The sequence below is a fragment of the Ailuropoda melanoleuca genome, chromosome 15, assembly GCF_002007445.2.
Source record: "Ailuropoda melanoleuca isolate Jingjing chromosome 15, ASM200744v2, whole genome shotgun sequence".
NCBI classification, from domain to species: Eukaryota; Metazoa; Chordata; class Mammalia; order Carnivora; family Ursidae; genus Ailuropoda; species Ailuropoda melanoleuca.
The window spans coordinates 63,548,267-63,571,857 of record NC_048232.1 but is presented as its reverse complement, the minus strand read 5'-3'; the positions used below and the strand labels follow the sequence as shown (position 1 = coordinate 63,571,857).

Here is a 23,591-nt window from a genome sequence, read left to right as displayed (position 1 = left end):
AGAGATCACGCACTTTGGGTGCTTGAAATATGAGTTTACCTTGAAGGCCTTCTTTGCTTTTACCTATCAGGATTGTGCCTAATTATTGTAGTGAGAAGGAGAAGGTTTGGGACTTACTTTATAGAGCTAATCCACTGCATATTAAGAAGAGGAATAAAAAGAAAGATGTCAGAGTGCTGGCTAAGGACAAGGATAAAATAAATGCATTCTCTTTAACCGGTACTGATTCTTATTTTAGTTAGATGGAAACATGTTTTACTTTAAAAATTAACTTTGGTTTTCTTTATTAAGGATAGAGTATATTCTAATAGCCACAGATTGTTTCACAGCATAAGAAAAGAGTGGGTGTCCACCTTTCTGATAGAACTTTGTTTTATCCTGGGATGTCTGGGTGGCTCAGTCAGTTAAGAGTCTGCCTTTGGCTCAGGTCATGATCCCAGAGTCCTGGGACAGAGGCCCATGTTGGGCTCCCTGCTCAATGGGGATCCTGCTTCTCCTCCTGCTTGTGTTCTGTCTCTCTTTCTAACAAATAAATAAATGAAATCTTTAAAAAAAAAAAAGAACTTTGCTTTATCCTGATGAACTATGAATTTTTATGAAGAAAAATGCAAGTGTAGCGCATATAAGTATAAATATGACACAGAGGCTATAGATTCTTAATATTTTCACATTTAACATGAATAGTTTTGGTTGAAAGCAATTGTACAGAATGTTGGTTATTAATTTTTAATTTTGCTGAGGCATATGCATTTGCATGTGTTATGAGACTGGTGTGTAGGAACACTTTTAGTGTGTGTCTTGCCAAATGTCTTGCAACTTTTTAAAATATCATACAGCTCATTTTTGTTCTATATTCCCAGCACTCGTGCAGTTATTCTTCTGAAATTAATACAAACTTTTTTCTTTTTTTAATGGAACTTCCCCTCCCCCCAAGAGAAACTGACTACTGTTTCTTGTAGTGTTAGAGAAAATAAAGAATTTGAGAAAGCGATGGTTCTTAGTTCCAGGGCAAGTCTCTCCTTTAGTTTTAACTGGGTAGCAGTTTTTTAAAATTAATGAATGAGGGCCACCTAATATTTTTTAAAAAGTATTCTTTCTTCTCTTTTATTTAGAAATTATGTGCCAGTTCAAGCATTTGGGAATGCTTTGTGCTCTATTCAGTACCCAAATGTAAGGAGTTAATTGTGGTGGTTCGTAACTATGAAGAAACAAGAATCACTATGAAATTAAAAAAAAAAATGCTATGGAATAGGTCTGAGTGTGTGCCTTGAGTGTGTTCATTTTTTTTTTTTTTATTGGACTCACAACCCTGAGATCAAGACCTGCGCTGAGATCCAGAGTTGGAAGCTTAACTGACTGAGCCACCCAGGTGCCCTGAGCATCCTGATTTTTAAATTTTATTTTATTATTTTAAGCTCCTCAAGTGATTCTAACATTCAAGTCCAAACAGGAGCCTTTGGTTCACTGTATTTTTGTTTGTTTGTTTAAGAGAACAAAAAGCCCTAAAACTGTGATGTTTAATCACAGTTTTATGTGATCCATAATAATTTATGTGATTAAAATTCAGCTGAATCTTAGGTTCCCCCCAAGTATATGAAAATTAAGGTTTATACTTATACTGGTGAAAAAGAAAACATTGTTTAGAAAGTAGTTAGGTGGTGGTAGTGATGTGATGAGTGTGTGTGTGTTTTTACATATGTACTATACAAACTTTTCTTTTTCTTTTTTAAAGTTACATAGCAAACTTCTGGAGACAGAGCGCCAGCTAGGTGAAGCTCATGGTAGGCTAAAGGAGCAGAGACAACTTTCAAGTGAAAAGTTGATGGATAAAGAACAACAAGTGGCTGATCTACAGCTCAAACTTTCTCGTTTAGAAGAACAGGTAAGCTAATATTTCAAGTGCGTTTATAATAGCAAGTTTATTGATAGATTTGAGGCATCTTAAATAGTATCATGGTTCAGTTTTTTTCCTTGTTAAGAGCATTAATTAGACATTTTTACTTTAAATTGTGACATTTATTTCTCCCCACTAAAAAATCCTACTCATTATTAACTATATTAGGTTATTTTGTTGTGACTGTATTCTCTAAAGTTCTCAATTAAAAAGTGTTAAGATTACTCTTTTAGCTTAAGACAAGAAAGGTTCTGGGGGTGGACCTTTATTAGGCTGCTGAAGGGGAGGAGTCTTTCTGCCCAGGAAGGACAACTTCCCAATAAAACAGTGAAACATGAACACAGTTGGTGAGGATCTTTAATGATACATATTTGGTGCATATAAACTTTGAGTCTGCATTTAAGGATTTTCGCTTTTGCAATTTAAGCGTAAGATTGAATGCTATCCTAATTAAAGGTGTGGTTGCCAAAAATGGTAACTATTTTTGGGTAAAGTAAAAGTTATCATTAAATTATGTCTTTTACTAGAATTGAACAAACACTGAGTGTTAAAATCTGTAGCTTCATCAACAGATATTCTTCTAGATCCAGAGTCTTAGACGTGATAGATAACCCATTCTTTTCCAGTAAGCATAATTATGTTGTAGAAAAAAAATAAAACAAATATTGATACTGTAGTTTAGATTATTGTTACAAAAAATCTGTATGTAATCAATTCCTTGATCATATTAGTATACAAAAAAGCATTAATAAACTAAATGCCAACCTAGGGAAAGAATTGTGCTCTTAAGATTAGAGTCTGTTCCTAGGGAATAATTTCATAGTCATGAGTTTAAGATTCTATAAGTAAATAGATATTGCTTTTAAAGTTGATTTTACATATTGTCTGAATTTAGGTTTTTTCTTCAGACTTGAGAATTTTGAGAATTGAAGTGATGCCAGATTTTTTTTTATTAACAACATTTAATGTATTATTGGTTTTAGACATACGTGTCTCTGATTCATTAGTCTTATACCCAGTGCTCATTACATCACATGCCCTCCTTAATGTCCATCACCCAGTTACCCCATCCTTCTACCCCTCCCCCCTCCAGCAACCCTCAGTTTGTTTCCTATGATTAAGAGTCTCGTGGTTTTTCTCCCCTCTGGTTTCATCTTGTTTTATTTTTTCCTCTCTTCCCCTGTGATCCTCTGTTTTGTTTCTTAAATTATACATATCAGTGAGATCAAATAATAACTGTTTTTCCTGATTGACTAATTTCACTTAGCATAATACCCTCTAGTTCCATCCATGTCATTGCAAATGACAAGATTTCATTTTTTGATGGCTGAGTAATATTCCATTATATATATATATATGCGCCACATTTTCTTTATTCATCTGTTGATGGACACCTGGGCTCTTTCCATAGTTTGGCTATTGTGGACATTGCTGCTATAAACATTGGGGTGCAGGTGCCCCTTTGGATCACTATATTTGTATCTTTGGGGTAAATACCCAGTAGTGCAATTGTTGAGTTGTAGGGTAGCTCTATTTTTAACTTTCTGAGGAAACTCCATACTGTTTTCCAGAATGTAATGCCATAATTTATGAATGATAGCATTATGCCTTTAAATCGTGAGCTGACAATCTACATTTTTTTTAAAGTTGAAGGAAAAAGTAACAAATTCTACAGAATTGCAGCATCAATTAGATAAAACGAAGCAACAGCATCAAGAACAACAAGCTCTTCAACAAAGCACTACAGCAAAACTTCGAGAAGCTCAGGTAAATATTAGTATTTGAATTATTAACCTTTTAAACAGAAATTAACCAAATCATTATTCTTTTATTGTGGTAAAACTAGATAATGCAAAAAACCTGATTATGGAGGGCTTTGATAATTTTCAGTATCTGGATGATCAGAAAATCTTTTTCTTTTAATTGCTATGTTGAAATTTTCTATTTTAAAATTATCATAACTCAGTTTATTATAAGTAGACTTATAAAATATTTAAATGTTATTAAATTTCTTTACTAAATTACCTATTTAAATAAAATATATTTATTAAATTATGTATACAAAATGAATTATTTATTGCTTATTATTTTTATTAGTACCTTATTTGAAAAACTTAAAAAATGCAAATAAAATTTCTGGATTTAGTTAACCCAGTAAAAAAGAACATTTTGTATTTTCTACAGTAGAACTTAGTAATTTTGGTCATGTCTTTCACTGCTTCAGAACTATCATATGAACATTGGAATTGTAGGTATAGAAAATATAAGTGATTGGGCTAAATTTATACAGATTCTATAGCATAGCTTACAAGATTGAAAGAAGTAAAATTTTTGTTCTGTTACAGCAAGGGGAAGCGGGTGCCCAAGTGTTTGAAATGAATTTGACTTTGACATTCATTTATTCCTTCAATCTTTCATTAATTCATTGAATATTATTGAGCACTATATGTCAGGCACTGTGGTAAGCACTGAAAATAAAGAGATGGGTAAGACACAGTGCCTGCCTTCTAGAAAATGGCAGTTTAATGATGTGCACACAGAAACAATGTTGGAATTTAAAGGAGGCTGTAAGTAATATGTCTCTCTTACCCTTCTGAGTTTGGAGAGTGGGATGGGAGTTAGATGGATAGAGATAAAAATACTGTACTCATTTACTTGTTTTTTAATTTATCCAGTCAACAAATGTGTATTAATGTCTACTTTTAGCCAAGGAAGTGATTTTGTGGATGTGGCAGCAAATGAAATAGACAAAGCTGTCTGCCCTCATGAAGTTTAGTGAGGGAGACAAAGAAAAGCCAAGGTAAATAGGCAGAATATGTAGTGTGTTAGATGGTGACAAGTGCTGTGGAGATGAAAAAGGAACAGGGAGTAGGAAGGATCTGGGGGACTGGAGGTGGGATTGCAGTGTTACATAAGATTGGCAGGGAAGACCTCTCTGAGAAGATGAAAGACCCAAAAGAAAGAAGAGCATCAATACATTAAAAGGCCTGAAGCAGGAGCATGTCTAAGAAATGTCAGGAAGCCAGTGACTGGAGTGGTATGAATGATGAGAAGGGTAAGAGGGGCATAGGGTCGTAGAGATCACAGAGAATGAGAACATGTCAGGCCTCATAGATTATTTTAAGGATTTTACTGTGAGTGATGTGAGAAATCATTGAAGGGTTCTGAGCAAAGGAGTAATATGATCTGACTTATTATTTCACAGGATTACTCTGGCTGTTGTATTGAGAGTACACTATAGGGACACATGAGTGTAAGCAAAGAAATTAGCTAAGATACTACTACAGCGATCCAGATAAGAAATGATAAAGCTTAGATCAGAGTGGAAACAGTGAAGGTAGTGAGAAATGGTTAGATTCTATGTATATTTTAAAAGTAAAGCTGACACATTTAACTGATATATTGATGTGGGATACAGAGAAAGAAGTCAAGGATGATTCCAAGAAGTTTGGCCTGGGTAGTTAGAAAGATGGAGGTCAAACAAGATGAAGACTGAGAATCCTATTGGACTTGGCAACATGGAGTTCATTGATGACATTGATAAGAGCAACTTGGATAGAGAAGGAGGTATGATGGAAGGGGTTCAAGAGAAAATGGGAAGAGAGAGTTTGATGCAATGAATATAGATAACTCTAGGAGTTTTACTGTAAAGAGTAGCAAAGAAATAGAATAGTAAGACTGAGGTAAAGAATTGCAGGTAAAGGTCTGCAACCAAATGTACTTTTTTATAGTGTACCCCAGAATTAAATTTATTCATCCAGTCACAGACAAAGCTGGAAATGAGGCTTTCAACTTCTTATAGGCAGGTTGTCTCTTAGACTGAGGGGAGAACAAGGGGCTGAGTTAAACATGCTTTATTTAGTTCCTTATTCTAAACTTTCAGTTAGTTAAATTCTCATTCGCTGGGGAAGAATAAAAAAAGGATGTCAAAGAGGCCAGGCAGTCTCTCCTTATGGAAACATGAAAAGTCCTAAAAACTAATTAAGGAGGTGTAATCAGTGTCATTGTAGGTGTATTTATGTATATACAATTATTATGGTACCACAGAAGGCAGTTACCTAACTCAGAGTCTGGAAAAGAGCAGTCATTGGAAACTTCCTAAAAGTGACCGTTTGAGTTGCAAAGGATATGTAGATGTTTCTGGGTTCATGAAGATGATTATAGTAAGAAGTATACTCCAAGTAGAAATTAAAAGGACAAGGATACTGAAGCTGATATGAACTAAACTGTTAGGTTTTGCTGGAGCTTAAAGTGTAATTTAGGGATTAGAGAAGAGGCCAAAGCATTAGACATGAGTAAGTTTATAGAAGGTCTTGTGTGACATTTATCTTTGAAGATAAAAGGTATTGGAGGTCTTGAGACAGAACTCTTGTGGCCAGATTTGGTTTTTAAATAGGTCATTGCTATGGTTTTGTGAAAGATTTCAGAGGGAATATTCTGAAGCAGGAGTTCAGTTAAAAGACTAATATATGCAGTAGTTTAGATGAAAGATAATAATGCCTTAGTTCAAGCAATTGTTAAAAGATGTCATAGGGCAACATGAGTAACACTTGGGCAGTAAAATAAGTAGGACTTAATAGTTCTAGGGAATGAGAGAGAAAGAGAATGACTTCCAGATTGATAACACTGGGTACATGGTAAATGGAGGTGTCATCAACTGTGTGAGTGAACATGAGACAAACGGCCATTTCATTGGGCAGTGTGAAGAGTTCAGTTTTGGACATTGTTGAGGCACCTATAGTATATATTTATTTAAATCTTAGAAGAGGGGATCATGCTATATATATTAGCTGTGAGAAACATCACTATATATGGGGTAAATGGAATTATTAGAATAGATGAGATCAGCCGGGGTGGGGGGGAGTGTAGTGAGGAGAACAAATAACTGGTAACATAGGACTTCTGGGAAACACTAGCACTTAATGGCATAGATGAATGAGGAAGAGCAGCCCAAAGAAAGAGATTAAGGTAATTAAGGAGAACCTGCAGAGTGGAAGCCAAAAGACTGGGGAGAGTCAAAAGTTGGGAGTAATCAGCAACTTCAAATGTGGATGTGTAGTGGGGATGCCGAATATGGTAAGTGAAAAATGTCCATTATATTAAACTATAACTATATATTATAAGTATATATTCTTATATATTGAGAATAAGTTAGTGACCTTGTTAAACATAATTTCAGTAAAGTGATAGAGATGTTTTAATGAGTAAATGAGAGATGAGGGAGTTGGAAAAGTAAGTTTGAATTACTTTTGAAATTTAAATATGAATTGTATAAAAACTGGGCAGAGATGAGTGGGGCTTGGTCTGGGAAGTGTTTTTGAAAACAAACGATACCCGAACATTTATACTCTAGGACAAAGGGACTGGTAGAGAGGGAATAATTGAGGATATTGAGGGAGAGGTTACTGAAGTAATAAATTATTGAAAAGCTATGAGGTAACAGATATAATGGGTGGTGGTAAATTTGAACTTACCCCCTCTTGAAGAATATTCTTTGAAGCTTGAGGAAAAGGAGTAAATATGAATCTATCTATCTATATTTATAGATAAGGGGATGAAAAATCAAGGTGTATCATCACAGAAGATTCGCCCCCTCCTCCCTTTTTTTGGGTAAAGTTGGAGATGGTAATAGTTGAATGAAAGGCAGGCAGATATTAAGAATCTGGAGAGAGTACTTGAAGCTTTTAAGTAGTTGTTGAGGTGAATAGTCGAGGGTAAGAACCTTAGTCAAGTGAAGGGATTGACAAGATGCTTCTGAGTATACGATGGAGGTTGGACTCTAGAACTCTGTAGTGGCAGCAATCTATGAAGGCTTATGATTTTGCTCTCACAGTGCTTAGAAATGTAGGTCTGGAGTCAGCGGATAGCAACATTGATCTAGGAGTGGACTTTTTTTGGGTGACTCTATTGGGAATTTGAAGGTGGAAGGAATTGGAGAATGTTGAATAGTTGAGAGAATAGTTAAGATTAGTTCATATCCGTATATTAAGTTCAGGAAGAGAAATGAGGCATATGCTAGAAGAACATTGAGGTCAATGTCTGTTTGGCATTGAAGAACAGAAATGAGATCATGAAATTGGAAGATGGTCAGGAAGTTGTGGTCACAGAGTAGGACAGTTGAAATTTTTCATCTGGGACAATTTCAAGTGATTACAAGATCCTGCATGTGAGTGGTTGAATAGAATGAGTAAGGATCCAGGAATTAAGATGATACGAAAGTTGAGGCTGTGCTCTTAATTCTTTGTGTATTTTGTATTTCCCAGGAAATTGGCAGAAATTGGGATTGAGAGAAAAACTAAATCAGGTCTCAAGTCTTCAGTGAATGAGGTAGGGATTTATAGATGATAGCAACACAGAATAGAGGGTAGAGTAAATGAATAACATACTCCCCAAAGCAGCATGAAGCTTTTACATGATGGGGAGAGTTATGGGGTGAAAAACCAGGAAGGAGTCAACCTCCCTTGCTTGCTCAGCAGAATGGTCCTTACGTATCCGAGAGTGTTGAGGGGGAGTCAGCATCTGTAAAGGGTGAACCAGATTTCACTTCTGACTTGGAAATAGAGTGACTGTTCTGGAAAAAAGCTTAGGCCTAGAGCTATGGTTCCAGAAGATGAGTGGGATGTGGAGAGAGGGTTCATTAGTGGCAGGAGCAGAGAATGAGAGCAGATAGATTAGGTTGCCTTTCATCATTTTGTGATTGAAACTTAGATGAGAAACATGTTTAAAAGTGATCTCGAATAGTGCAATATGGGTGCAAATTGTTGAGAGTCCCAGGCGGTTGCTTACTCAATGTGAGCAAGATAGCGTGGGGTACTGTAAGGTTTGCATAGGGGCTTGTTAGGGCCCAGTTTTAGGGAGAGATTCTCTCTGGCTGTGTTAGAATGATTGAGGCAGAGCCAAAGTCTCTGGGTTAGATAGCTCCAGAATATTAATGGGCATTGTTCTGGATGTGGGCTAATGCACCCTGCTCTGTGCAACACTAGGCCCTTGGTAAAGTAAAAGAAGAGGGATCCCTTGATGTATCAGTAGAAGAGTCCTATTGGAGTGTTGAAGTGAGCCTTCATGAGTGTGCCTGTGTTAGAGTGCAGTCCTTTATTTTTCTGTTCATTCAACAAATATCTTAGAGCATATGTATCTTGCATACATCAATGAGTAAAACAGACGAAAGTCCTCACCTTTGTGGAGCATACATTCTAGTGAGGGGGCAAAGGGAAACAGATAAACATGAAAAATAAGTAACTTATTTAGTGTGTTAAAAGATAAGTGCTATGGAAAAGGAAAAAAAAACATTCAGGAGAAGGAGTATTAGGAGAGGCTGCAATTTTATTTTATTCTATTTTTTAATTTTTTAAAAGATTTATTTATTTTAGAGAGAGAGAGAACAGGCATGTGCCTATGAGTACGGGGAGGGGCAAAGGGTGAGGGAAAGAAGCAGACTCCCTTGTGAGCACAGATTCCCAATGCAGGGTCATTCTCATGACCCACAGATCATGGCCTGAGCCAAAATCGAGAGTCGATGATCAACTGACTGAGCCACCCAGGTGCCCCGAAAGGCTGCAACTTTAAATGTAACGGTCAGGGTAGGCCTGATTGAGTGACATTTGAGCAAACATTTGAAGGAGAGGTAATGAGCCATGTGACTTTGTGGGAAAGGTATTCTAGACAGAAGAAACAGGGCAAAGGCCCTGAGGTGGGAGTGTGCCTGGTGTGATAAGGAATAAGGAGAGTCCCATGAGTCTGCAACGGATTAAAGAAGAAGAAGAGTGGTGGGCAGTGAGGTCGAGTGTTAGAATAAGAATATGGTTAATTGAAGGTTTTTTTAAGAAAGTAAATTCTAGTTTATTATCAATAATAAGATTTGTATTATTATTAAACATATAGTTCTAATTATTTAAGTTTACCATGTTAAAATGTAAAGAGTAGTTAAAAAATTAAGACTAAGAGTTTGAGTTGCAAAATGTATTATCAATAATTTTATGTTTGAGGAATAACTTTTTAAGTTCTCTATTCTTAAGGTAGTAGTTTTCACCTCTTTACAGAATGATTTAGAGCAAGTACTACGTCAAATTGGTGATAAGGACCAAAAGATCCAGAACCTTGAAGCCTTGTTACAGAAGAGTAAAGAAAATATTTCCTTACTAGAAAAAGAAAGAGAAGATCTTTATGCAAAAATTCAGGCTGGTGAAGGAGAGACTGCTGTTCTTAACCAGTTACAAGAAAAAAACCATACCTTACAGGAGCAAGTAAGCATGTCAAATTTATTCTATTTCTAAAACTGACTTTTATCTTTCTAAATCTTACTAAGTGCTTTATTTAAATGACTCTTCATTCTGTTTTTTTTTTAGTACTTTTTAAATATTATGGTTTTTTGACAAATACTATCTCATTTACCTTAGAGATGGGTTGCTATTGTAGTAAAAGTAAGTTAGTGTAATTTGACAAAGAAAATCTCAGTTCATGTCCCAGGACATAACTTATTACCTGTGTGACCACAAGCAAATCATTTCACCTTGTCAGCTCATTAGAAACGTAGAGATATTATTAGTAATGCATTCTTACTTCATGGCATTTTGTGATGTTTTGAAAAAAGAATGAATAACAACATATATTTGTAAACTGAAAGTACTAATCAAGTGTTAGTTGTTACTATGTATTGCCTAGTATGTGGGCTTACTAGTTATTTATATTTTGGTCATGATATGTTTTTGGAATATGTAGTTAATAATAATTTTGATAAGTTGCTTATATGTAGTTTAAGAGAAACTTACAAAATTTAGCTTAATACATTTTCAAACTGAAAGAATTTATAGTTGCTTTTTTGTAAGAATTGTCCAATAAGAGAGTTATAATTATCTAAATGAGAAAATAGTAAAACAAAATATCAATAGGTAATGCCACTTTTCTAATTCTTTTTAAAAGAATAAATAAAAATAAATTATGTACTTGTGCTTCCTGCCATATTGGGGTAACTCATACTTACTTAGTCCTTTCACCATAAATGACTGTAACAGTAGGAAAAAAAATGTGTAAAACCACTGTTTTCAGATACTGTACAACAAGCAATGCAGTACTTTGATTCCTGAGAGAAGAGAAGCAAGGGAGTGAACCTATTGACTATTCCAGCTTTTGACCTGGAGACATTTCCCAGACTGAGGTGCAGGTTGGGGAATCCAAGGAAAGCACAGTCTCAATGAACTAAGGAGTGGGGATATTGAAGTTCAAAAAGGTTGAGGCACCTGTACTTTGTAGGGCAGAATGTCAGAGAGGAGGGAACAATGGAGAGAAGCAGCCCCAGAAATCTGCATAAGGGATGCACTTGAGCCTTTAGCTGACTGCTAAACTTTGCATTCATACAGTGGGATTTCATGAGGCCAAGCAATGAACAATCATTAGGAAGCTGCAAACTGAAAAATGATCAGGGCTGGGAGATGTTCAAATCCAGGAAGAGAATAAAGATGTGGTTGAACACTTTGGGGACATTTAGTAGAAACCCCAGGAATGTCACAAAGCTAAACTAGCCCTAGGGTAAAAGCTAGTGTACACCTGACCTAACAAAGCATAAAACAAGCTTCAAAAAGATCCAGCTGAACCACATGTATATTAACTGCCTGCTGGAACAAAATTAAACATTTTTGAAAGAAGACAACAAAATCAAGACTTGTTGCCATAAATATAAAAAAATTACTAGACATTCAAAGAAGAAAACATGTATGGCTCTTAAAATATGCTTTTTACTATAAAGGAAAAAGTATAATAATGGAAATAGAAGAGGAAATGATAAGAAAATAATTAAATAGAACTTCATATATATACTTATATATATCCATATATATCTATATATATAAAGAGAGATATAGATATAATTAAAATTTCATTGGATGGACTTAATAGATTAACCAAGTAGAAGGCAGTAGTGAACATAAAGACAAGACAATTGAAACTGTCCAAAATGAACCACAGAGAGAAAAAAAGGCTAGGCTAAAAAAACCCCTCAAAAAACCAAAAAACTCTGCTTTAGTGACCTGTGGTACAGTATCATGTAATATAGCATACATGTAATTGATGTGACAGAGGGTGGGAGAAAAATATTTATTGAAACAATGGCTGAAAAAAATTTCAATTTGATTAAAAATATGAACCCATAGATTCAAGAAACTCAATGAACTCTAAGCAAGGTACACCAAAGAAACATCAGATGAATTGGATTTCATCTAAATTAAAAATGTTTGCTTTTCAAAAGATGCCGTTACAAAAATAAAAGCCAAGGCACAGACTGGGAGAAAATATTTGCAATACATTTATCTGACAATTCGGATTTAAATACTCAGAATATATAAGGAACTCTTATTACTTAGGTCAGTGATTGTCCGGGGCTAGAGATGAGTAGAGGGTACTGACTGCGAAGGGGCATGAGTAAACCTTTTGGGGTAATTGAATTGTTCTCCATCTGATTATGGCAGTGGTTAAATGAGTGTATATATTTATCAAATCTCAAACTATGCAATTAAATTGGGTGAATTTTTTTTCATGTAAATTATAGCTCAGTCAAGATGGTTTTAAAAATAATGGAATCTGAATTTATTGTTTTCTTGTTGTTTTGAGAGATTGCTTATTTTTGGAAAGATGTGAATAAATTTTCTTTAAAAAATATGAGATAACCTATCATAGAGCACTTTAATATTCTCATGGACCTTTAATTTGTTTTTTTAGTTCTTATTATATCATATGTGATCTTCATAATTAGAGTCTTGCTTGTATGATAGGTAACTCAACTAACAGAGAAGCTGAAGAATCAGTCAGAAAGCCATAAACAAGCCCAGGAGAATTTGCATGACCAAGTGCAAGAGCAGAAGGCACATCTTAGAGCTGCACAAGACCGTGTTCTTTCCTTAGAAACCAGTGTCAGTGAATTGACTGGTCAATTAAATGAGAGCAAGGAGAAGGTCTCCCAGCTTGACATACAGGTAATATTGAATTATGCAATTTAATGTGAGTTTGAATAAAACACCTATTTTGGGCCATTAAATGTTGTAAATTCTGTTTCTCTCTCCTTGTGTCTCTCTTTCTGTCTCTGCCTTCCCCCACTTCCCACTCCCTCTCTCTGCCTTATTTATTAGTGGAAAAACTTTGGGAATAGGAATTAAATAAAGGTTGTATCTAGACAGTTTGTTGAGGTTTCATGTTTGCCTTTTTTTTTTTCTCTGTCTCTTCTGGCAGACCATACCACCAGATTTTTTTGCTTTTCTTTTTTTCCCTGAAATCCTTGTTGTTGTTTTTGAAGTTCAAAGTCATTTGATACTATACCATTAGATTTCTCTGTTACTTTTTGACTTTGATTTTTAGATTTTGCTTCAAAGGTTTGATTTAACAAAATACCTTTAGATATGTTGCATTGCATATTTTTAATGTACATTCTTTCAGAGGCCAATATAGAAGCCTTGTTCAATGAATCAGTGATGGGATGGGAATTAAAACAGATTGTTTTTTCCATTTTCATTGTTGGTTTCTTATCCTATGCTATAGTAGAGAAAGTTATAGAAACATTTCTAAGCCTTGATTTTCTTCATTTTAGGAAAATAATTCTATTGAAAATAAGAAATATAGAATAATATAACAGGGATACTTATTGACTTGGAAGAAGAGGATACACATTTCTTCCTATTTAAAATACAATTATTTGTTGGATGAGTTATATGATAACCCAATATTTGGATGTCCAGTTTGAGAGAGGAGAAGTGTTTTGGTGTCATGTAGGGGCATATATATCATGATAAATTTCATCATTTATCCAAACATTATTAGGAGTCTTTTCTTCTACACGTTCCTGTTTGGGGGATAATCGCATACTTACTTTTCAATGTCTAAATCCTTATGTTTTTTGCCGAAGGACTTAATTTTTAAAATAATTTAGAGACAAAAGCAGTGTATATTCAAACAAAATCAAGAACTAAATACAAATGAAATGACTGGTCAATTTTGTTACAGATTAAAGCCAAAACTGAATTACTGCTATCTGCAGAAGCAGCAAAAACTGCTCAGAGAGCAGATCTTCAGAATCATTTGGACACAGCCCAAAATGCATTACAAGATAAACAGCAGGTAGGTGAACCTGATGCAATTTCATCCAATAACCTAATGTTTTATTAGATGAATTAATTGCAAACATGTATAAAAATGATACTCAGTTTTTTTAATGTCATGGTCAACTTGCTTATTCCCTTTGATTTCTCCCTGAGTTCAGAACCAGTTGAGTGGTAGATGCAGGAAGGAGTCAGACTGATAAAGATAAAAATGTCATTTTTGTTTTTGATAAAGCCCAACTGGTGTGCAGCTGTGGTTGGGCTTCTTAATATTTTATTACTCCTTAGTGTAGACCATGGTGTGGAGCTGAAATATCTACTCCTAATTGTTGAATTGTTGCTTCATTCCATCAAGTGCCAGTGATTGGGAACGAGAGACAGACTTTCACACCTGTTTTAGTAGGTTGCAGTCAGTTTTTAGTAGGTATTGTGGGCCATGACCTGGATATACTTACCACTTGGAAGCAGGAAAAGAGCACAAACCGCAGTAAAAGTTACTCTTTTATTTTGGGGGTGAGAATAAGTAGGGTTGTAGGGAATGCAGAAGTATTTTTTTCAATACTTCTGATTGAATAAAAGCTTAGTACTTTAGGGCCAAGGTAAAAATGCTGATAGATTTTTCTACCTTTTACCAGACAGAAATTTTTAAAATTTACTTTTTATTTGAGAGGTAACACTGGTTGTTGGTCTAATTTTTTTTTTAGCAATATAATAATATATCAAGTTAACAAAATAAAAACTTTGTGTTCTGTATTTACCCTAAACCTTAATCCCATTTTCTTCCTTAGATGGAATGTTTGCTCTTAAATTTGGTATGCATCCTTCTAGAGTTTCGTAAGCACTGAACAGATATATGTGTATGCATTTATATATAAATAGACACACACAGCACACACACATACTGATATTTTTCTTTTGTGTCCACAGAATCACTGCATATGTATGTTCTGCAACTTTTTACTCACATTTTTGCTAATAAATACATCTGTAAAGTACTTTCTGAGCACGAGATCAGTGCTAGAAACTGTAATGGAAAGAGTATTTATAAGAATAATCACTTGAAAGTTTAAAAATTTTCAGCCAAAAATATCACTAACAAAATTTGAAAGCACATGGTAAAAGAATAAAACATTTTCTGAAATGTGTCTGATGAAGGGTTAATAAATCCTTGGTATTTAAAACACTTAGGAATTAAAGGAACCTACAAAAAAAATAAATGGTCAAAATATGTTAACAGATATTCAGGTTCATTAAGAATCAATTGTAAATTAAGACAGTAGCAGAATATGCCCTCATTGAGGTAAGATGTGTGTGTTTAACCCTGGAAGGTTTGGAAATGGTGTGGAAGAATAAGCCACCTTCATACATTGCTGGTGGTTGTATATGTTAGTTCGACCTTTTAATGGTGGTAGGGAAAGCTGTTTGATAATATATTTCAAGAACGTTAGGATTTTTCATTCTTTAGCTCACTTTTAGTTCTTTATCCTAAGGGAATAATCATAGCTTTTAGGATGCTGTTTACATTTCTGTTAATAAAATGCAAAAAGTTTAGTAGCAGTCTAAGACTAAAATAGGACATTTGGCTAAAAAATGGTCTGGATCAAATAAAATGGAAATGTATGCAATTATAATGATATTTTAGAAAATAATGTCACAATTTCATGATGTATTGTTATGTTAAAATAAAGGTTATAATGAAACAGTATGTAAAGTGAGGTTCTCTCCCTATTTTAAAAGTATAAATCAAAAGATACATACAGAAAAGACTAAAAGAAAAGTTATCAAAACATTAGTAGTGATTATTTGTGGGTGGTGGATTTACTAGTAATTTGTATTTTGTTCTTTCAGTGCCTCTAGATACTATAAATGAACAAGTTTCATAGATGTAGTCACCATTTTTAAATGTTATTTTTTGAAATGGCATCTTGAACATTGAAAACAATTATAATATTAAAGTGTTATTTTATTATTAGCCTATTTAATATTCTGTTCTATTGCTTTGGCTCCTAAAATAACTCTTCTTAGAAAAAGTTATTGAGTGGGTATGCATATAAGCTTAGTATCTCATGCTGCATATGGTTTTAGTTCAGGTCCTTTATACTGGTAAATATAATGTCTGATTCATCATTAGACTTCTTTCTAGTCTTATTCCAATAGTTTATTAAATAAAATTAGAACTTTCAATTTTACTTTGATGAAACATCTGGGCATACAATAAAGTAAACCTTACCAAAGTTTTCTTCAATTGTACTTTTTTATAGGAGTTAAATAAGATCACTACTCAGTTGGATCAGGTTACTACAAAGTTGCAGGATAAGCAGGAACATTGCAGTCAGCTGGAAAGTCATCTTAAAGAATATAAAGAGAAGCACCTCTCTTTAGAACAAAAAACTGAAGAATTAGAAGGTCAAATCAAGGTTTGTATAAAAGATACTGAATTTACTTATATTTTCTGCTGCTGTAGTAATGGAAACTGATAACGTAGAAGGAACTGAAGATTTTAAATTTGCAAACAAGGGTGAAGTTGTCAGATAAAACTTTAAATTACATGTAATTTTTCAGGCCTTAATTTTGAATTCCATCTTTAATTTTAATTTCTTCATTAATGGATGGCTTTTACAAATAGCAGTTTTAACATGCATACTGGTTCCTTTGTAATGTGTAACTATTTCATTTTTTTTTTAAAGATTTTATTTATTTATTTATTCCACAGAGATAGAGACAGCCAGCGAGAGAGGGAACACAAGCAGGGGGAGTGGGAGAGGAAGAAGCAGGCTCATAGTGGAGGAGCCTGATGTGGGGCTCGATCCCATAACGCCGGGATCATGCCCTGAGCTGAAGGCAGGCGCTTAACCGCTGTGCCACCCAGGCGCCCCATGTAATGTGTAACTATTTCAAACAACCAACCAACCAGGGATCTACTCTGTAATTATAAGGAACTTACCATTTTGTCGTTGTTATTATGAAGCCTCTTTTGTTCTATCATTCCCTTCTCCTTACTTCCTTATTCCAGTATATATTTCACATATGACAGACTTCTTCCTTTTTTTTTTTTAAAGATTTTATTTATTTATTTGACAGAGATAGAGACAGCCAGCGAGAGAGGGAACACAAGCAGGAGGAGTGGGAGAGGGAAGCAGGCTCATAGCAGAGGAGCCTGATGTGGGGCTCGATCCCAGGACTCTGGGATCACGCCCTGAGCCGAAGGCAGGCGCTTAACCGCCGTGCCACCCAGGCGCCCCAGACTTCTTCCTTTTTTAAACTTTACATTTATACCTTTTGGATTTTGTTTTTAGTTTAATAATAAGTTTATACCGTGGTAAATTGCTTCTTACTTTAACACAATTGCAGGTGAAAGTGTTGATTTACTAAAGAGATCAAATGACTAGACCTATTAGAAGAGGATTTGACCTGAGTCCTTTGTCCTTTAAATGGAATCTACTATCCATTAAACAAATACTTCTCAAATTACTATTTATATGTAAGCTATACCTTCACAATCAGATGAAACACTTCTGTAGAACTATTGGATGTGTATGTGTATATGTGTATATCAACACTGATACAACATTGAAGGATGTTGTATGTTTACAGTTCTGTTTATGGGTTTCTTTTTCTTTTCATTATGGCTGGTGGTAATAATAATGACAAATTAGTTTTTGTAATGTTTGAAAAGAACAGAGAGACCATTTTACTGAAAAATGTCTAAGGAGAATTCTCTTTGGGTATGTTTTACAAATAGTTATTTAGAACTAGTAGTGTCTCTTATGATGATCAGGTCTTTAACATTTGGTAATTATTTTAGGAATATGTGTTTTATATAGTTATTTGTTACAAAATTTTGCAGTTACATCAAATATCCAGTATAAGTGTTGAATAAGAGCTGCAGTACCTAGATTGGTTTATAAAATATTTAGGGTACAAAATTATTGCAACTATATAAGAAAATGTGTTGCTCAACGATATTTAAACTTTATACTTAACAGCTTGATTTTGTAAATTTGTAAAAGTGCACACAGTTGTATGTATGATATGTATGTGTATGAGACAGAAACTATACTATGAAGAGCAGCAATCTTTAAACTAAGAATTTAAAGATGCAAATCCAGGAATTTAACTGACTTTATATTTAGGATCAATAAATGTTAACAAGAAGGATGACATGACAACTCCATTTTAGTTTTGAATATTTATAATTACATCAGTGTTGTTCACTGAATATAAAGGATAATTTTAAGTGGGCCCTCATGTGAACCTGTTACCTCTTTTTTTCATACTTGAGTTAAAACTTCTATTCAAATAATAGATACAATTATTTTAAGTTTTTTTCCTCTTTTTTAGAGTTCATTTTTTAAAGTAGAAACTTAGTGACTGCCTGTCATGTATAAAGCCTGCTAGTGGGTCCTCTGAAAGATTCCAAAACAAATAGTTCCTTTACTCAGTAATGGCTTCAGAATGGAAAATGTGTTTTTTATTATAACATAAATATTTTATGGTTATTATTGTGTGTTATGTCAACACCAATTTGAGTATAAACAAAAACATTATATTTGATAACATGGATAATTACAGACATTAAAATGGTTACTGTATTATATTTCTTCATAGAAACTAGAAGCCGATACTCTTGAAGTTAAAGGAAGCAAGGATCAAGCTTTGCAGGATCTACAACTGCAAAGACAGCTGAATACGGATTTAGAGCTTAGAGCCACAGAATTGAGTAAACAACTTGAAATGGAGAAAGAAATGTAAGCTAAACTACATTAAGGGAGAGGATTATAAACTATTAAAGTCTTATGGTTTCAGTTATGTTATTGCAGGGCTTAAAGATTTATTAAATGTTTATGTTGATTGTATAAACTCTGATGTTAATGTGAATGAATGAAAAATAAAGCCATCATAAATAATATGGTTAAATTTACCTTCACTAGAAAGGACTGAAAATTTGGGTCATCTGGTCTCTTTTCAACAGTAATATGGTACTCATTTCTCTGGGTTAAAGCCATCGTTTTGAGTTGTTCACTGGTTTGAATAAATTAATGTAAAAGTAACAAATAAAGGAGTATTTCTACCTATCACCCAAGAGCAATCAGGCTTCTGCTTTGAGGGACTATACCAAGTAGGGAATGTATACTTTCTTCTGAGAAATGATCTATTTTAGTTTTGTGATGCATCTTGACAGATTGTATTTATGAGCACAAGGGAAACATAGAATCAGTGTACCTTTTTAAAAATTATTGAAGTAAAATTTACATACCATTAAATGCACAGGTCTTACATATACAGTTTGATTTTTAGTAAGTATACACTCTGTGTAATAACATGCACCCCTTCCCCACAACATTTTTATTACCCATGGAGTTTTCTCGGGTGTCCTTCTAATCAGTCCCTTGTAGACACCACAGCTCCGCCTTCAGTCCCCATAGGTTGATGTGTGTTTTTTAAATGAAATCATATCGTATGTTCTTTTTAATGACTGGCCTTTTTTCACTTAATGTACTATTTTTGAAGTTCATCCACCTAGTTGAATGAATATTGTTCCACTGAATGAAATATACTACAATTTGTTTATCTAGTCTTTTTTACTGGGTATTTTTTGGATTGTTTGCAGTTTTTACCTGTTATGAATAAAGATGCTATCAGTATTCTTAAGTAAGCATTTTTGTGAAAGTTCAGGGTCGTGCCGAGTAGATGTATGTTTAACTGTATGAAAAACTGCCAAACCTTTTCCCAAAATGGCTGTACCATTTTGTACTCCTACGGGAATGTTTCAGTTGCTTCATATTCTTGCCAGTATTTGGTGTTGTTGGTCCTTTAATTTTAGCTATTTATTGAATGTGAAGCGGTATCTTATTTTGCTTAATTTGAATTTCTTCACTTGTGAAGTGTCAAATTATTTTGCCTGTTAAAATTTTTTTCCCCATTGGATTTTTTTATTATTGATTTGTAGGAGTTCTTTATATATTCAAAGTACTAATCCTTTGCCAGATAGCCAGCTAGCTAAGCAGACAGACAAATAGATTATCAAGACTTTTCCTAGCAGCTTTGCTTTACATTTTTTTGGTGGTATCTTTCAGTGAAAAGAAGTTTCAAATTTTGGTTGAATTCAATTTGTCATTTGTTTTTATTTTATGTTTAATGTTTTGTGTCTTTTCTAAGAAACCTCTACCTATCCCCAGGGTTTATGAAGAATTCTCTTATGTTTTCTTCTGGAAGTTTTATAGTTTTAGTTTTTACATTTAGGTCTAGGTTCTACCTTAAACTTATTTTTATGAGAGGTATGAGATAGGGGTCCAGGATCATCTTTTTTCCCATGCATCATTAAGTTATTCTAGTACCGTTTTTTGTTAAAACTTTTTTCTCCCAATGAGTGGCCTTTGGTGCTGTTGTCGAAGTGGCATATACCTAATATATGTGGGTTTACTTGCGGGCTCTATTCTGTTCTTTTGGTCTTTGTGTCTATATGGTATTCTGACACCAGTACCACCTTATGTTGATTTTTGTAGTTTTGTGGTCTTGTTATCAGGTTGTATCAGCCCTCCAATTTAGTTCTTTTTCAAGATTGTCATAACTCTTTTAAGTTTAATGCTTTTCTGTATAAATTTTAATATTAACATCCATTTCTATAAATCAAATTATTGGATTTTGATTGGAATTGCAATGAATCTGTAGTTCAATTTGGGGAGAATGTTTTAAGAATACTGAGTCTTCTATTTCTTATGTTCTATAAATGAGTGAAACCATAAGGAATAGCAGGAAGATTGGTAGGAGAAGGAAGGGAAGAATGAAGCGGGGGTAAACAGAAGGGGGAATGAACCATGAAAGACTATGGATTCTGGGAAACAAACTGAGGGCTTCAGAGGGGAGAAGAGTGGGGGATTGAGATAGGCAGGTGATGGGTATTAAGGAGGGCACATATTGCATGGAGCACTGGGTGTTATATGCAAATAATGGATGTACTTTATAGTGACTAATATAACAATAAAAAATTTATAAAAAAAGAATACTGAGTGTTCCAATCCATGAATGTAGTATATCTCTGATATTTATGTCTTCTTTAGTCTCTCTGATTAACATTTTGTTGTTTTTAAAATAGGAATCTTAAATATCTTTTGCTAAATTTAATCCTAAATATTTTATGTTCTTCAATTTTATTGTAATTGGAATTGTTTTTTATATTTTCTGATTGTGTAAAATACATAAAAATACAATTGAGTCCTATATATTGACTTACTATCCTCTAGCCTTGTTAAATTCACATTTTTGTTTTGTAGTTTTTAGAATTTTCTAAGTGGACAATCTTGGTATTTGTGAATTAGCAACAGTTTTACTTCTTTTTTTCTTCAGTCTGTAGGCCTTTTATGTTCTTTTCTTGATTTACTGTTAGCTGACACCTCCAGTGAACTTTCTAATAAAAAGATAGTAGTTATCCCTGCATGTTCCCAGCCTTAGGTTGGAGACATGAAATGTTTCATCATTAATTTTGAGGTTAGCTGTGTTTGTTTTTTTTTCTAGTTTCCTTTATCAGATTGAGGGCATTCCTATCTATACCAGTTTTCTTAAAAAACTTTTTTATCAACTTCTTTTTCTGCATCTATTCATATGATCATATGGTTTTTCTCCTTTATTCTGTTAATATGGTGAATTACATTGATTGCTTTTTTAACTAGTAAACCAACCTTGCTTTCCTTGGATAAATCCCACTTGATTATCCTGTATTATTCTTTTTAGATATTGCTGTATTTGACTTGATAATAATAACTTTGTTTAGAATTTTCTATCCGTTCATGGGGACTGTTGGTCTGCGGTGTTCTTTAATATCATTGTCATGGTTTCAGAATCATGGTTATGTTGGTCTTTTTTTTTTTTTTTTTTAAAGTTTTTTTTTTTTTTTTTGAACAGAGAGAGAGACAGCCAGCGAGAGAGGGAACACAAGCAGGGGGAGTGGGAGAGGAAGAAGCAGGCTCATTGCAGAAGAGCCTGATGTGGCTCGATCCCATAACGCGGGGATCACGCCCTGAGCCGAAGGCAGACGCTCAACCGCTGTGCCACCCAGGCGCCCCATGGTTATGTTGGTCTTAAAAATAAATTGACAGTTTTTTTTCTTCCTCTCCTTTCTGAAAGAGTTTGTGATGGGTATTGTTTATTTCTTAAATGTTTTATTGAATTCACCAGTGATCCAACTGACCTCAAGTTCTCTCTGCTTCTTAATTTAGAGTTCAGTTTATTTAATAGATACAGGGCTATTATTGTTTTCTAATATTTTACTTGAGTCAGTTTTGGTAATTTGTGTCTTTGAAGGAATTTGTCCATTTAATATAAACTTCAAATTTATTGGTATAATGTTCACAAGATCATCATACTTTTAAGGTCTGTAAGTGATGTCTTCTTATTATTCTTAATAGTGCTAATTTATTTTTTCTATCTTTTCCTTGATCAATCTAATTTGGGTTTATCAATTTTATAAAAAACTTTTGATTTTGTCAATTTTCTTTTCCTTTTCTTAGGATTAAAACTTTATTTTTTGTAACTTTATTTTATTTTAAGTTGGCTCTATGCCCAATGTGGGGCTCAAACTCAAAACCCCAAGATCAAGAGTCACATGTTCTCCTGACTGACCCAGCCAGGTGTTCCTGATTTTGTCAATTTTCTATTTCATTTATTTCTCATCTTCTCTTTAGCATTTTCTTCCTTAGACTTTGGGTTTTGTTTGCTTTTCTTTTTATAGCTTTTTAATGTGGAAGCTTCCCTGTGGCTGTCCACCTTTTGTAGTATCTGTTTCATTTTCATAGTTACTCACCCTCTTTGTATTTTGTCAGGTTTCTGCAGATTGTAGTTACATGTCGTAGTCTAGTAAAATCAGTTTAGTATGACAGTTTTTCAACAGATGGAATAAATTATCTTGAGGAAGATTGTCTTTTCGCATTTGTATTAAGTGCTTAATGGACTTATTTATGACATCTCTGAATATAAGGGTGGATGAGTTTAGAAGATTAGGATCTAAAAGATGAATTGATATATGAAATTTCAAATGTCCTTGGTGACAGAGAGCGTATGTGCATAAATTCATAAAACTACTGAGATGGGGCATCTTTCCTTCACTCCTAAGATAGAATTAGTCTCTTGCTTATCTTGTTCTTAAAGTTGATGCTTGCATTGGGTCTTGCCATAGAATCTACAGCGGACACATAACTCACCAGAATTTTGATGGATAAAAATCAGTTCCACTCCATTTATCTGGATTTTTTCAAAGGAGGGCTTGTGACCAGTCACATTTCAGTAGACTTTGCCTTTAAATGCCCAATAGACCTCTCTGACTGAGTTAACAGACTTTATCTGTGTCAAGGGTATGAAGGTTTTTGACTCTTAGTAGTAAAGATGGAAGCTGGGAAGGGTACCCTTCAGGGAAATGAAATAAAACCCATCAGATTGATGATAATTAAGTTGTTTGACACCTTCATGGTTTTGTCCTTGTTTGGGAGTGATGATGAAAAATTTCTTGTTTTCACATCAAAGTAAGTCCTGACTGATACTTTGAATTTGAGGATATAGAGGTGCATTGTATACCTTAAATGGCATTCCTTCCCACTGTTAGCACCATAGTTTCCAGTGCAAAG

General features: G+C 34.1%; 1 protein-coding gene across 2 annotated transcripts in view; it reads left to right on the top strand.

Annotated features, from left to right (window-relative positions):
- The window catches only part of EEA1 (early endosome antigen 1), a 117,773-nt gene that overhangs the window by 65,882 nt on the left and 28,300 nt on the right, over nt 1–23,591 (top strand). For both annotated transcript variants that reach the window (XM_034643582.1, XM_002928070.4), the window contains 7 exons: nt 1,733–1,882; nt 3,542–3,661; nt 9,934–10,137; nt 12,658–12,858; nt 13,880–13,993; nt 16,236–16,391; nt 18,583–18,722. In XM_034643582.1, coding sequence (XP_034499473.1) covers nt 1,733–1,882; nt 3,542–3,661; nt 9,934–10,137; nt 12,658–12,858; nt 13,880–13,993; nt 16,236–16,391; nt 18,583–18,722 — 1,085 coding nt within the window. The remainder of the gene's footprint in view (nt 1–1,732; nt 1,883–3,541; nt 3,662–9,933; nt 10,138–12,657; nt 12,859–13,879; nt 13,994–16,235; nt 16,392–18,582; nt 18,723–23,591) is intronic.